Here is a 14,585-nt window from a genome sequence, read left to right as displayed (position 1 = left end):
AGAAAGATACTAAGATTGCATAACCTGTGTTTGCTCGAGAAGCAATGTTTTGTGTTCTAACTCTCATTCTTGGGTAAAACATTCTCAATCTACTTCATACAGTGATTTTAAAGTATAATGGTCCTGTCTAAAATATTCCAAATCCAAAAATGCTGAATTTCAGAATTAATTCAAGAATCTTTAGATCTGTTTAATGCTACTTTCTTAGTAACGCTGTCTGAAATGGAAGGGTGGGTGAATGGCATACTCTTTCAAATCCTTTACAGACAGATATTCTATGTGAGAGCCATATTTTCTGTGATCTAGTGAAATAAATCACTTTCTGTGGCTAAAGGTTTCTAAGCAAAAGTGAGAAATGTAGTTATGGTTGCTTTTTATTTTTAAATTATAGTGGTCGTTCCCTCAGGGGTTGAGCAAAGTGCTAAAGAGATTGGTTTAGCAGTCTTACCAGTAATATTTATTGAACAGCAGGTTGATAAATAGTTATGTAACTTGTAGTTTATCATTGATTCTCTGTAGGTGTTCCGGCCTTATGCGAAGCACTGGCTTGGTCCATTGCTGCAACTTGTTGTTTCTGGAAATAATGGAGGTGAAGGGATCCATTACATGGTAGTGGAAATAGTAGTTACAATCCTTTCCTGGACAAGTGTTGCCACTCCCAAAGTAAGGAAATATCAAATTCATTTTTAATGTTATTTTGACTGTTTGGTAAAGAGTGACTGAGTTTGTTTTTATGCTCTTAAATAATTTTATACATCAGTCCACTTCTACATTTTACAATTCTTTTACATATTAAATGTCAAACATAACTTGTTTATTACTTTATTGCTTTCATAAAGCAATATATATCTTCTCAGAGTCACTATATTTATTTTTGGTCCTGATTTTGTAGGGGAATATTAAGGATGAGATTTTGGCTAACAGATTGCTTGAATTCTTGATGAAGAATGCATTTCACCCCAAAAGAGCTGTATTCAGACACAATTTGGAAATCATAAAGACAGTTATAGAGTGTTGGAAGAGCTGTCTCTCCATACCTTACAGGTAAACGTTTGGACAATTGCTTTCTTTTATCAATATTTCAAAACTATAAGTGAAGGGTGTCAAAGAACACAGGAAGTTAAATTCAGCTGCAATAGTAAACTTTTTGTCCCTACAGTGAACAGTAGAACTTCAGAAGCAAACTCTTCAAAGATTGTAAATTAATTTGGAAAACAACAAGGAGGAAGAGATGGGAAAACATGTAAAAGATTATAGCAGCAGCAACAAAAGCAGGAGTAATCTCTGCAAAGACATTTTATATTTGAAGTTTTGAATATTATCACTGAATATTGGTGCACTCTTAATAAGACTTGCGCTGTCTACCATGCTTGTGAACATGTCAAGCATTTGTGTGGGCTTACAATCTATATTCAGTTGCTTTGGTGTGGGTTTCTTTGCAAAGACTTCTTCATTGAAGCTAAATATCTACTTCTTTCTGACAATATCCCTTTGAGATGGGTGGTAGATGTGTGTATACATCCCTGTGTACAAAGACAGTGAGTGATTTAAAGTGTGTCTGTTTTGGGTTTTTCATGTATATCATTGCTTTTGTTTTTATATCCCAACAGTTTAATATTTGAAAAGTTTTCAAGTGAAGACCCTGATACAAAGGATAATTCAGTGGGAATTCAGTTGCTGGGAATTGTTCTTGCTAATAATTTGCCACCCTTTGACCCAAAATGTGAAATAGATCGTTGCAGGTGAGAAATGTAGTTTTTTGTGAATGAACTTGAAAAAGTCTTAAGCCAAAGAGAACAAGTTTATTTTGTCAGCAGGAAGTATAGGAGCTTGTTCTTTGGAATCCTTTGTCCTGTCACCCCTTTGCTGTCACCTGTCAGATGTAATACTTTTCTAGCTATGAGTTGCCAACCACGTTTATTTTGGAAGGTATCTAGAAAGTTGTATGCTTTTTTTACAGTGGGCCCCAGGTTGCATTTTTGTGGAAATTCATAGTCAGGAGTTGCTAAAGCAGAGATTTGAGACACTGCAAGTGGAGAATGCATGTTGTGTTCAGCTCTTCTGAAAGCGGTCACTATTACTCTAGGCAGCTCAGATGAATTTTTTGCCTCAGTTTAAATTTGCATGCTGGAGTAGTGGCTTACAGCAGGAATATCTTTTGTGCTAGGTATTTCCAAGCTTTGACCAACAACATGGGCTTACTAAAATATAGAGAAGTTTATGCAGCTGCAGCAGAAGTTTTGGGACTTGCTCTTCAATACATCGCTGAGAGAGGAAATGTAAGTGAACTGGCTTAATTATATGTTCATCTTCTGTATGACTAATCAGTTCAGATCCAAAAATGAATGTATTTAAAACTCAGCAGTCTTTATCCGAGAAATTAATTAAAGATTTAAACTACTAACTCAACATTAAAAGAATTTGAGGACAGACTAAGTGCAGAATTTTTGCTTTGGTCTTTTGGAGCTGACAGTGAATGATCTCTTTCAATGGCTTTGTTCAGCTTTTGCCAACACTAGCATGGTATGTTTTAAAGTTGGGGGGTTTAAGAGGAAAAGAAAAGCAAGTTGGGAGGTTTGGAACTACCTTTTAAATAACAATATCTGAATCCAGTTATTTTATAAGTAGTGGATGAGGTGAATGCAAAACTGTTACTCACCAAATCCTACAGTGCTAGAACTGAGGGATTGTGCTTGATGATCACAGAAATCAGTTTGAGACATATGTTAGAAGTAATTCTTTACAAAGTATTTCAGGAACTTCTGGAGTTTGGTGCCAGAAGAGGTTCTAGGGATAAGCAGATAAGCAGGTTCAAATGGAAATTAGGTAAATTCATGCACAAAAAAATGTCACGGACAGGTTCTAAATACACCAGACAGCAATGTACACTCAAAGATCCTTTATCTAATGACAAATGCGTCTTGGGTTGTATAAGAGAAAAAGAGGACAATATGCAGCCAGGATCGTGTGTTCCCCCTAAATATAATTCTGTAACTGCTATTTGAGACAAAAACACTAAGTTGTTGGTTAAGTGGAGTATTAGCCTGAGCTTGTAGGTTATTCTTCCTTCTCTCCTTATTATCCTTGCTTCTTTCCCAACTTTAATTGCATTCTGGTTATTCTTTCACAGTTTGTAGAGCATATTTCATAAATCTTCATTAAGTCTTTCTCAGTCTTTCAAGTTCCATTGTAAGAGTATTTTAAATAAATGAGCAAAGATGGTGTCAATTTTATCCTGAGCAGGGCTTATACCGGTGCTGTTAGTTACAGGTTGCTGGTTGTTTCTCACCTCTTTACTAAAAATGTCTGGTTTTTACATTCATTGATTGGAAATCTATACTAAATGAGAAGCTGCTTATCATTCATATAAGCATACTAAGCAACTCGTACTACAAAATTAAGGCGTTGGTTCCAAACCAATCAAAGGAAGCTCGCAAATATGTTTTTAAAGCGGCAGTCGTGTTTTAGCCAGGCAGAGCCGTACAGGACCCATGAAGCACCAAAAAGTTTAAGATGAGTTGGCTGGATCTTGCCTAATGAAATGCACAAGAATCCAACAGTATGGCAGCAAAACCATGTTTCGTTAAGGTGGTTATGATTTTCATGGGTATCCTTGTCTTACTGTCTTTCTCATTTTCAGATACTTGAAGATCCAGTTTATGATTGTGTTATAAAACAATTAAAACATCATCAGAACACGCAACATGATAAGTTTATTCAATGCTTGAATAAAGTTGTTAAAAACTTTCCACCTCTTGCTGACAGGTATGTCATGATTTATGTGGTATGTTGACTGTAAATCTAGAGGAATAAGAGAGAATAACTTGCTTTTCTTTGTGGACTTCTGATATGTTAAGGTTTATCAATGCAGTATTCTTTTTGATACCTAAACTTCATGGTGTGATGAAAACCTTCTGTCTGGAAGTAATAATGTGCCGGGCTGAAGAAGTTCCTGATCTCCACTTGCAGTTAAAGAGTAAAGACTTTATCCAGATCATGAATCATAGGTAAGTAGTCATGTGATTCTGATGGATAGTTCAAGTTTCTTGATAGCATTTTTACATTCAGAAGCATTTATAAATTGACTATTTTTTGGTCATTGTTCCCCTAATTTGAGTTAATGTAATCTCAGAGTTAAGATGGTTAGTTCATTGTGAAAAATGAACAAACACCCCCTAAAATAGCCTTAGAGTGAAACACCAGTGGGATGTCAATTTCTGTAGTTTGTTATTAGTTTTGATTGGTCTTAGATTGAGTCCAAAAGTATTTACCTAAAGCCCTTTATGAAAAATGAAATATTGTTGCTAAAATGTAAACTGATCTTCTAGTTCTGTGTGTAGCAATGATGAAAAAAGCAATGTAACTGGTTGTTTTTTTCCCTTCTTCTTTTAGAGATGATGAAAGACAGAGGGTTTGTTTGGATATAGTGTACAAGATGCTGTCTAAATTAAAACCACTGGAACTTAAAGAACTTCTGCCTGGAGTGACAGGGTTCATTTCTCACCCTTCTGTAATATGTCGACAGCGCATGTATGATATCCTGATGTGGATTTATGATAATTACAGGTGTGTGTTCACTGCAGATGTTGTCTTCCAGTGGTTTGTCACAGGCAGAGTGAAAGTGTTTGTAACAACCTTCCAACTTCTTGTCCCTCAGTCAGGGATTTTTCCAGTTGTCAGAAGAATAGTCTGTAGTTTGCCTAACTGGCTTTGTCCTTTGGTGACAATTTTATCACTTCCAGTAAGGGATAAATACTTGGACCAGAATTAGGATGTTGTATCACCACAGCAGGATGGCATAAGAGGTCTTCACTTCAATGCTCCAGCTTTTTTCCTTGTTTCTGGAAAATTTTAACTACTGAAAATTATACATTAAAGAAATTTGCCCTTAGATAGATGCATTAAGGCGCATGGGCACGATCTGAATCTCTTCAATCTGGTAGTGTAAAGATGGTCTTTCTGTTTGACCCCTTAGACTAGGGAACAGACATATACTCAGTTTGACAAGTGGGTTGCTGTTGAATTATCTAATTTAGTTGGGTTTTATGTGCTTTTTCCCAAGATAACTCTTTGAAGGGACAGTTATTGCAAAGAAAAAGTACAGTCGATTTTTACTCCAGCATCAATTGTGAAAAGCATTCTTTGCCTGTTTTTTCAGATTCAACCTTGCAAACTTCATAATAAATACCTAACATATTAATTAGCTTATTAAATCGTTTATTTTATAAGTAGTGGAGATACAAGGCTTTTTTGGCAAGGAAGACCTCATGTTATGTTGTCACGCCAAGTTGAGATTTTTATCAGAGGGCATACTCCTCCTTTTTGTCCCACCATCCTCATCCATTTACTTTGCTATGAATTGTTAGAGAGAAGTCATTAAGAGATATTTTTCTCCTACCGTCAGTGATCCAGAAAGTCAAGCAGATGATGATTCTCGGGAGATACTCAAAGTGGCAAAAGAAATGCTGCTTCAAGGACTGACTGATGAGAATGCTGAATTGCAGTGAGTAGAGAGTGTTGTGACAACTGTCTGAAATAAAAATACCTCCATTTCTCTTCCTTTGTCTATAGCAAAATAGTCGATCCTTAGAGTGTTTTAAAGTAGTATTTTTTTTTTTATTTTTTAAGTAATATTTTATGTTTTTAATTATAAAAGAGTAACACTGAGATAATACCATTTCCTTTTCTTCTAGTAAGTTAATTTATAAAATCGTGTCTCATGGTGTTACACCAAGTGTAAGTGAAGCTTCTAAGCCATGGGGAGGTTGTTTCATTATGTTAAACCTAATTCTGCATTAATGTTCTAGAGTTTTTGAACAAGGAGGACCCTGCTATACACAAACACACAACAGTAGATTAATCTTGGATTTTTACAATTTTTTTTGGTGAAGCCGAAGATAAAATAGGAGATCTTGGTGCTTCTCCATCTATAGTACTTCTCAAGATGAAAAATGTTGATGGAAATAATTTTTTCATGGTAAACCTTTTATATGAGGCACAGAACATGGTAGATGAATGAGGAATTCGGTGTAATTCAATGGAAGATTAATGGCTTGAAAATGTTAGTTTAAGGCCTTAACAGTTTATTGTTTTGTAGATTTTTGCTGGGTTTGGGTTTTTTTCTCTTTTTTACTTGGCTTTTTTAGAAGGGAGTGGGGAAAGGATGTTCTGTTTGAAGATAACCAAGAATAACTTTATTCTTTGCCTTTACAGATTAATTGTTAGGAATTTTTGGAGTCATGAGACAAGGTTGCCCACAAATACTCTTGATCGCATGCTGTCATTGTTAAGTTCTTTATATTCCACCAAGATTGAAACACAGTACTTGAGTCTAATCACAAATTTTCTGCTTGAAATGACAAGCAAGAGCCCGGATTACTCCAGGAAAATATTTGAGCATCCACTGTCTGAATGCAAGTTTCAGGTGAATTGTACTGTGTTGTCCTGTATGCAGCTGTGTGACAAATTCTACTCCTTAATGTAGTTAGAACGTAGAAAGGAATGGCATAATGAAGGAAATTTTTCAAAGTATTTTGTGCTCGAAGGGTTAACAGGTGCAGCAGTTACTGTGTACACTATCAGAAGTTTGATGATTTTGTGGGGGCAATAATTGTACTTTCTTTAAAAAAATGTATGTTTAATTGAGATAATATACCAAAAATAGCTGATTTGTAGAGTACTGAAATACTAAAAAAGAGGATAGCAAAGAGAGGCACCATCAACTGGAGAAGTACAGTCAAGAAATAGGAATACTGGTGCAAGAGCTGTAAATCAGTCCTCAACTGACCAGTCTAAATTAGTGAGCTTTTTTTACTTTTTAGTAAGCTGTGGAGAATTTGTACATGTTTGTGGTTTGTTGGGGTATTTATTATATATAGTCAGGTTCTGCCCCTGTATCTGGGAGAGTGTTTTGATTTCTGGACTGTAATTTCTGCTGTCATGCTCAATGAAGAAATCCATCTTTATTGTTCTACTTAAATCTTTCTTTATTCATAGGACTTTGTAGTTGATTCCAGCTGGCGTTACCGAAGCACTGTGCTCACACCAATGTTTGTGGACACTCAGGCTTCTCCAAGTATCCACAGGAATGTGTCACAGGAAAGATCCCTTTCTTCTTCTGGGTCAGTCGCTGGGCAAGTGAGGGCTACTCAAAGGCAATATGAATTTACACCTACACAGCATGGCAGTAAGTCTAGACCAGTGTTTTCTTTTTTGCTGTAGGAATGATGTAATTTCTGTTGCATATGATTTTTTTAATGTGAAAGTGTAAATGCATTTCCAATTTTGTTTTCAAGGACTTTGTGTGTGTGTGTGTGTGTGTGTGTGTGTGGTATGAGAAAAAAAAATCACATTTTTATTAGTCTTGTATGTATTTTATGTTCTGCCTAATGTAAAAGAAACACTGTCTTACCTAGCAGCTTGAAATCTATTCTGCTCTTAAACACTAGGAAATTATATTTTTAGGAGATAAAAAATACGTATCTCATAGATATTTTCACTTTATTTATATCTGAGTATGTTACAGCACTTTGGCAATTTCTTGTTACAGGTGGTAGAAGTTCTTTTAATTGGCTGACTGGAAGTAGCATTGACACGTTGGCAGAGTATGCAGTTCCTTCATCCTCTGAATCCTTGTCTTCATCCATGCTGTTGGTTAGCAAACGGAGTGAGAAATTTAAACAAGCAACCTTTAAACCAGTGGGGCCAGATTTTGGGAAAAAAAGATTGGGTTTGCCTGGAGATGAAGTGGACAGCAAAACTAAAGGTCTGTAAGCTTTACTGTGCAATTTCTGTGCAATTAGTACACTTTTATAAACCATCCTTGTCAGTTATTTGGCTGGCAGTTCCATTATCTTTGAGACAGTCCACCTGAGGTTCACCTTGAGAGATTTTGTTTCCAGAGTGTGTGATGATACACAACATGTGCCAAAAAGCTAGGATTGTGCTAGGAATTGTACAATTACATGTTGCTCTTTGAAAGAACTGACTGGATGAGAAACCAGTTGGTGTGATCTCTGCATTCCTACCTCTCCCTAGGAGGATCACAGCATGAATATCAAACAGTTCTGACCCTTCTGTTTTAAATTTAACTCCTTAAAGAAGAAATATTTTTAAACATATTTTCTAAATCATTTCAGCTGATTCAACTGATCTCCAGCATTTTGCAATCTGTCATTAGAAGTCCTTGCTTTTTTCGGAGAATGCTCCTTTTCCCACCCAGTCAATAACTGAAAAATATCAGTACTGCTCTGAAGTGATTTAGGATCCTTCTCCTTCTTTAACCCTTGTCTACTTTGTCATTAAAATTTTGACCAAAAGGATGGCATTAGGAGTTCACATAGAGCTATAAAGATCAACCTTTTCAGTACCTGTGAGGTGTTTCAGGGCAGTTATGAATAATGGACTGTAGTTCATGCAGAACTACAGAAATAGAGAGCTCAGTCTATCTTTTAATTAATCCCTGGTCTTCTGCCCAGGAAAATACCTATTAGAGTGGTATGTTTTTGTTTGCTCACTCTCCTTTTCTAGGAAATGGACTGAACTGACAGTCAGTTAAGTGGCCTTTCCCCGTGACTGTCCTGAGCAGGAATTGATCCAGTGGCAGTTCTGTAATTGTACCTTGAAAAATACAGTACAGTATTCTTACTCCACAATATTTGAATATCTTTTAGCACCTCTTTTATTTAGAAGTTATATATTTTCTGGAATATAGTGCAAATTCATGCCATACATGCCTTTGAGATCTTTAAATCTGGCATGTGGGGCATATTTGTTTATGAGTTTTAGTGTCTTTGCCTGTACAATAGTTTGGTCTTTATACCTCATCCATGCACTTGAAGTCTCTATTATAAATGCTTATTACCTCTTCTCCTAAGAGCTGCTTAATTTGTTATCATTGGCTAGCTTGTTGAAAGGCTTTGCATTGAGTTTAGGAGACCATCTGGTAAGCTAGTACACACAAAGATGATGTTTGTTTTCATATGATGCTTTTGCCTTAAATCTGAAAGGAAAAGCTGTGGACATGATCATATGTTCCCTAGGTATAGAAGAACGAGCAGAAATTCTAAGACTGCGGAGACGTTTCTTGAAGGACCAAGACAAACTCAGTCTGATTTATGCCAGAAAAAGTCTGGCTGAACAGAAAAGAGAAAAGGTTTGTCAATCCAAATGGGTTTAAAACTTTAAGTCTCCGCGCCATTTGCAGTTTTGTACTTCATCTCTTGTAGTAACTTTGTGAGGAAAGGGAAGGTGTGAGGTACTGGTTGCTGCTTTAAGAGCTTTAGAAGGTTTTATTTGGGAATAATGCTATTTGTGGCCTTAAAGATGTTACTTAGCATGGGCAACAACAGAGGTGGATGATAACACTTCCAATCTACCACCTAAAGTGCATGGAGTGATTTTGTGTGATGGGCACCCCTCACAGCTGTTGGGAAGCCCTTTACAGTTGTCATTCTGGAATCTAGGAGCCTTAGAGCTACAATGCACTGCAGAAGTAGTTGGAGATCATTATCCAGCATCTGAAGGTGAACTCAAAATGTGGTACAGTTGATGGACTAACCAGAACTGGTTTGAACTTTTAACCTGAAGGAATTTCAGTAATAATAATTTGCTGAGTGATTATCAGGGCTAGGAACTTACTACTTTGTGGGTTTCCTGGTTGTGTTATGTACTTACAATAAATCTAAGTGGTTTTAAGCTCTGTAGCACTTTTTCACAGGTTCCTGTTACTAAAAATAACACACGTTACTGTCAAAAACTGATAGCATTTAGTCCCAAGAGCAAAGGAACCTGGGATTGAGAGCTACCAGTTTGAGACACTCCTGTAATACTCTGCAGATGCAGACAACTGTGTAAACAGAACTTCTGTCTGGAAGAACCACACAAACACCTATTTTAGCCCATTTATGTTTTCTTACAGGCTAAAGCTACCATTTCCTCCCACCCTATGAGAGACAACCTGTAAATATATTCTGTATGGCAGTCCAAAATACAACCAACAAAATCCCCAGTCTTTTAAACACCTCCAGTGATGGTGTTTCCTCCACTTTTGTGGGAGGCTCATTCCAATGCCTGACCACTCCTTCTGTGAAAAATTTTTCCTAATATCTAATTTAAACCTCTCCTGGCACATCTTGACGCCATTTCCTAACTATTTTTAACATGATTAACGCATTTCAGGAGGTGAAATCTGAGCTGAAGATGAAGTATGATGCCCAGGTTACTTTGTACAGAAGTTACCGAGTGGGAGACCTTCCTGACATACAGATTGAATACAGCAGTCTCATTGCCCCTCTGCAGGGCCTTGCCCAGGTCTGTATGCTTTCAAAGGTCACTTGTGAAGTTTTCTGGTCCTGTAGGGAAAGTGTTATATAGCTGGGCAACCACTTGGAAAATAGATTTGCAGTCACCCACTGTGATACACATTTAAAGAAGCTGTTTTGAGGGAGTGTTTCTCCTGTGCTGGTGCAATGTTCAGAGAATAGGCTTTGCTTGTCTCACCTGAGCAGTTGGGGACTGGATACATCAGCTGTTGTATATTTCTGCAGGTTCCTTTGCTTGAGAAGCAGATGGTGGTCTCTGCAGACATTATTGCAAAGGACATCTCACTGTTCAGTAACAGAACAGCCATTTCTCTTCTATTATATGTCTGTAATAGACCTGTAAAAATACAAATAAGCTTAATGTAACTTAAGACTGGACTCAGACTGCTCAGTAAAGCTGATCTAATATTTCTTTTCCAACATGAGAGTGGTAGAAACTGTAGACTGAATTGAACAGCAGACTGAATCCCGTTTTATAGTCTTTGGGAAGTCACAGTCTTCCCAATTACCTTTTGTATTTCATTACTTCTGACAGTCCCTTATCTCTCTGTGAAGGACGGAAGTAGCACACTCACTAGTTTTCACTATAGCCTTAGATAAAGAGTTAGACCGAATTCCAGACCCATGATAGACAAAGATGTTACACACACAAATGTGTTTCTGGATTGAAAAAATGCCTTTAAGTCTCAGATGAAACTGCTGTCTGTACAGACAGTCTGTCTCTCTGTTAGCTGCCTCAGTTTTTAGGACCAAGTCTCCTCACACATTGATGTCTTATTTTTTTCTGAAACTCACTTAATGGACTGTGTTGTCCCTCACATGATATTGCATGTCTGGTTCCTGTAATGGCAGTTGTGAGTATGTGAAAATGGCAAATTCCACCCTCTCCACCAAAACTCTGGCCTGAAAACCTGCATTGCCTTGGAGTTTCTTTAAGTAGAAGAATTAAAATGGGATTTGAATGGGTAGTACAGTGATTCCCAGCACAGGTGAGATGCGTGCCAGACTAAATAGACCACTCCCAAAGAGTGTCTAGGGATTAGATACAGGGTGGGTCATATATTTTAATTTTATTTAACAGTCTATTGTGTCACAGCAAAATTCAGTGACCTTACCATTTTTGTTGTAATTTACAGAAAGATCCAACATTTGCCAAGCAACTTTTCAGCAGTTTGTTTAGTGGAATTTTTCATGAGGTAAAAAAATCTAAAAACCCTTCTGAGAAAAACGCCATTGTCCAGAAGCTGCTGAACGACTTCAATAATTTCCTCAGCATGAGCCTGTCATACTTTCCACCGTTCATTGCCTGCATCCAGGTAAGTCCTCCTATATGGCATGAAAGTAACTGGATACAGTGTCTCTGTCTGAATGTGTGATAAACCCAGTGGTAATGAAGGTCAAATACTGTCAATGAAGTTTAGACAGAGATGGAAGGATAATTGTTTACCAAATGGGTATTTCGAGTGACACTTAATGTGAACAAGGTAGTTCATACCTCTGAACTGACTTTACAAGGTTTCTACGATTTCTGATCTCTAGAGTTTGAGTCACCTTTTAATGTTTTAAAGTAACAAGAAGAGGTTTTCATTACAAATGAAAGCTGTTTCAATTGAAGTGGGAATTGAGAACAATTGAAAGGCTTATGTGGGTGTTGTGCTTATCTTCCTGTTTCTGGGAAGTGCTTACTGAGGAATTCTTTGATGTCCTGAGGATATCAGTAGCCGTCAGACCATTTGTTGTTAACCTCTCTTGTTTATTTTTTTCAAATTAGTCCCCTGAAGTAGTTGTCTGGGGATTTTCAGTCATGAAGGAAGGGCTCACCAGAGGATGAGTGGGTGAACCACAGTTGTGTCACTGGAAAGGAAACAGGAGCATTTCTGTTGTGAGAATATACTGACCTGGAATAGATTGTGAATTTCATCTTTTAACCAAATTTTCAGAGAGATAAAAAAAACTTTGTCCCAGTACCTGTTAACATACCCATTGTCACTGTATTTAATGATTCTTATCAACTGTATTGATGTTGTGTCTGATTCCTAGCTCTCAAAAGAATCTTTTCTTCAGTGGCAGCTAATGGTTTCTTTTTTTTTACGGAAATTTAAATACTCTATGACAGTAGGTGTCATTCCAAATAGGAGAGAACCATCTAGTTGGAACTAGCTTTGTAAACAGAGAGAAACTTTGCTTCTTAGGACTTGCAATTACACATCTGAAAAAATGTAGTTTCTTGTTTACTTTTTTCTGTGCAGCTGCATAAAAGGTCAAATTCAATGGGGATTTTTCTGGGCTTCTTGGTATAGTTTTTGAGCCAGCATCTCACAATAGCTATCTGTTAATATTCCCTCTTGACACTGCATTTGTTGGTTCATTGTCTTGATGATATTATTTTTGTTGAATTATGCTGTCTAGACCCTGCTAATAACACTGTTGCATTAGGCTACTTTTTTTTTTTTCTGAATAGACATTAAATGAAGACTCAAAAAGTAGGTAAGTTCAGTTTCCTCAAAAATACAGACTTTGTAAGAGCAGTAAGAGCACTTCCTTTCCATCCTCATCAATAACAGAAGTACAATATCATGAAGTCCAAATAGCCTGCAAGCAGTGAGAGGAAGTTTTTTCCCAGTAGGGAATTGAGTTCACATTGATCAAGTGAGCAAGCTGGGAGAGTGTGAGCAAGAGTACAGCAGTGTTAAGGCTTTCATTTGGCTCACAAGGACTCTCCTAGAGGCTTGCTCATTTGGAAGTACAGCTTTTCTTTCCTGTATACCAACAGCATAATAAATACTGGCTGGTTTCACAAAGGCTTCCTACTTCCCTGCTGTTTCTTTCTGGTTGTTTGACTTTTCAGTCTTCTACAGGTTCATGTCCCATTGTAAGTTGCTGGGTTAAAAGAGCTGGTTTTGTCTACTCATATAATGGTAAAATTGATTTTGAAGCTCTGGGATTCACTTTCTGGGCAGATTAAGAACCAGCTGAAATACTAAAAGAGGTTAACTTCATGACAAAAGTTTACATAGCCTCCAAAGACATGCTTGGCCTCTGAAGAACATATAGTTGCCTTAGAAATATTTTAGCTGCCAGGCCAGCTGGGATGCCATTCTCCCTAATCTTTGAACATATGGTGCAAGTAGAGAATCCTTGTTACATATGGAGCAGGGAACATTCCCTCTGCTTTGAGAAGATAAGTGATCAAATAGTCACCAAAATGCAGTAAATAGAAAGATACCTCCTTTGATGTGGGATGGTGTCTGTAAATTTTAAGTTTGAGAGGATATTCATTCTTGGCACATACCCTTACATGTGCAGAGTTCTTACACTTTTTATGAGAAAGGGCTTTTGGTCTTACCTTAGCAAAATTCTTCTTAAGGTTTTAGATTGTGCAGTTGTCACTGTGTTCTTTATGTAACCCCTAAAAGCTTGCAGTCAAGGAATTTGTCTGAGGCATGTGTGCAGCTAATTGAAATTGCCTTAACAGTGGTTAAGATATATGTGCTAACCCCTCACTGGGGTCTATTGGTCTGTAACTTAGGAAGCTACAAGAGGCTATGGTTTTTTCCTCTTTCTTTACTAAACACAAATTTATTAGTGTGAGAGTTCCAGCTCTACGAAGTATGTCGTGAGTTTGCTTATATCAGGTGCCTCCTGTAGTTTTTCTGGTGGTTGTCATTTATCAGAGGAGTGTAATTTGGTTGTTCTTAGTCTCCTGTTGCAATTTCCAAACAGTGGTTTCTTTTCACATAGTATTCTTGAACATGCTGTGTTGCAAGAATTTTCCCTATAAAATATGGTGCTGTTTCTTGTAATGAAAGCTATACCACACCTCTTCCATGTTGTGAATTTTTTCTTCTTTAATTTTAATTCTTGAAGATACTGTTGTGACTTTTCTTTAATGGAAAAGAAAACTAAGGAACAAACCTAACACTAGATGTAATAAACATGCTGCTTTCTTGATTTATTTTGTATTAGAATTAGAATCACCTGTATTTAGGATAGTGATTTAAGTATTTAAAAGAAATTGAACTAAACAAGATTGTTTAATCCTGAAGAAGAGATTGTTCCGTAGCTGGACTAATGTTAAATATGATAAAGAGGAATATTGTCATGTCTTTAGATCAGGCAGGAGTAGATGAGTACAGTGCTGGAGGAATCTAACAGGGAGCTGTGATGTGCTAAAACTGGCTGAGTGTGTGGATAGAAAGAAGCTTCTCTCCAGCTCAGAGAAGGCTTCATGGTAAATCATGCCTTTGGCTTATGGCAGGAATG

General features: G+C 37.1%; 1 protein-coding gene across 1 annotated transcript in view; it reads left to right on the top strand.

Moving 5' to 3' along the window:
* The window catches only part of PRKDC (protein kinase, DNA-activated, catalytic subunit), an 81,456-nt gene that overhangs the window by 41,988 nt on the left and 24,883 nt on the right, over positions 1–14,585 (top strand). Inside the window, exons 49-62 of the mRNA XM_066330881.1 lie at positions 520–663; positions 893–1,044; positions 1,611–1,742; positions 2,168–2,279; positions 3,641–3,765; positions 3,858–4,007; positions 4,393–4,566; positions 5,405–5,503; positions 6,214–6,424; positions 6,997–7,186; positions 7,550–7,765; positions 9,042–9,154; positions 10,180–10,311; positions 11,459–11,638. Coding sequence (XP_066186978.1) covers positions 520–663; positions 893–1,044; positions 1,611–1,742; positions 2,168–2,279; positions 3,641–3,765; positions 3,858–4,007; positions 4,393–4,566; positions 5,405–5,503; positions 6,214–6,424; positions 6,997–7,186; positions 7,550–7,765; positions 9,042–9,154; positions 10,180–10,311; positions 11,459–11,638 — 2,130 coding nt within the window. The remainder of the gene's footprint in view (positions 1–519; positions 664–892; positions 1,045–1,610; positions 1,743–2,167; positions 2,280–3,640; positions 3,766–3,857; positions 4,008–4,392; positions 4,567–5,404; positions 5,504–6,213; positions 6,425–6,996; positions 7,187–7,549; positions 7,766–9,041; positions 9,155–10,179; positions 10,312–11,458; positions 11,639–14,585) is intronic.

The sequence above is a fragment of the Sylvia atricapilla genome, chromosome 1, assembly GCF_009819655.1.
Source record: "Sylvia atricapilla isolate bSylAtr1 chromosome 1, bSylAtr1.pri, whole genome shotgun sequence".
In the NCBI taxonomy this organism is placed as follows: Eukaryota; Metazoa; Chordata; class Aves; order Passeriformes; family Sylviidae; genus Sylvia; species Sylvia atricapilla.
This window is presented reverse-complemented; position numbering and strand designations above follow the sequence as displayed.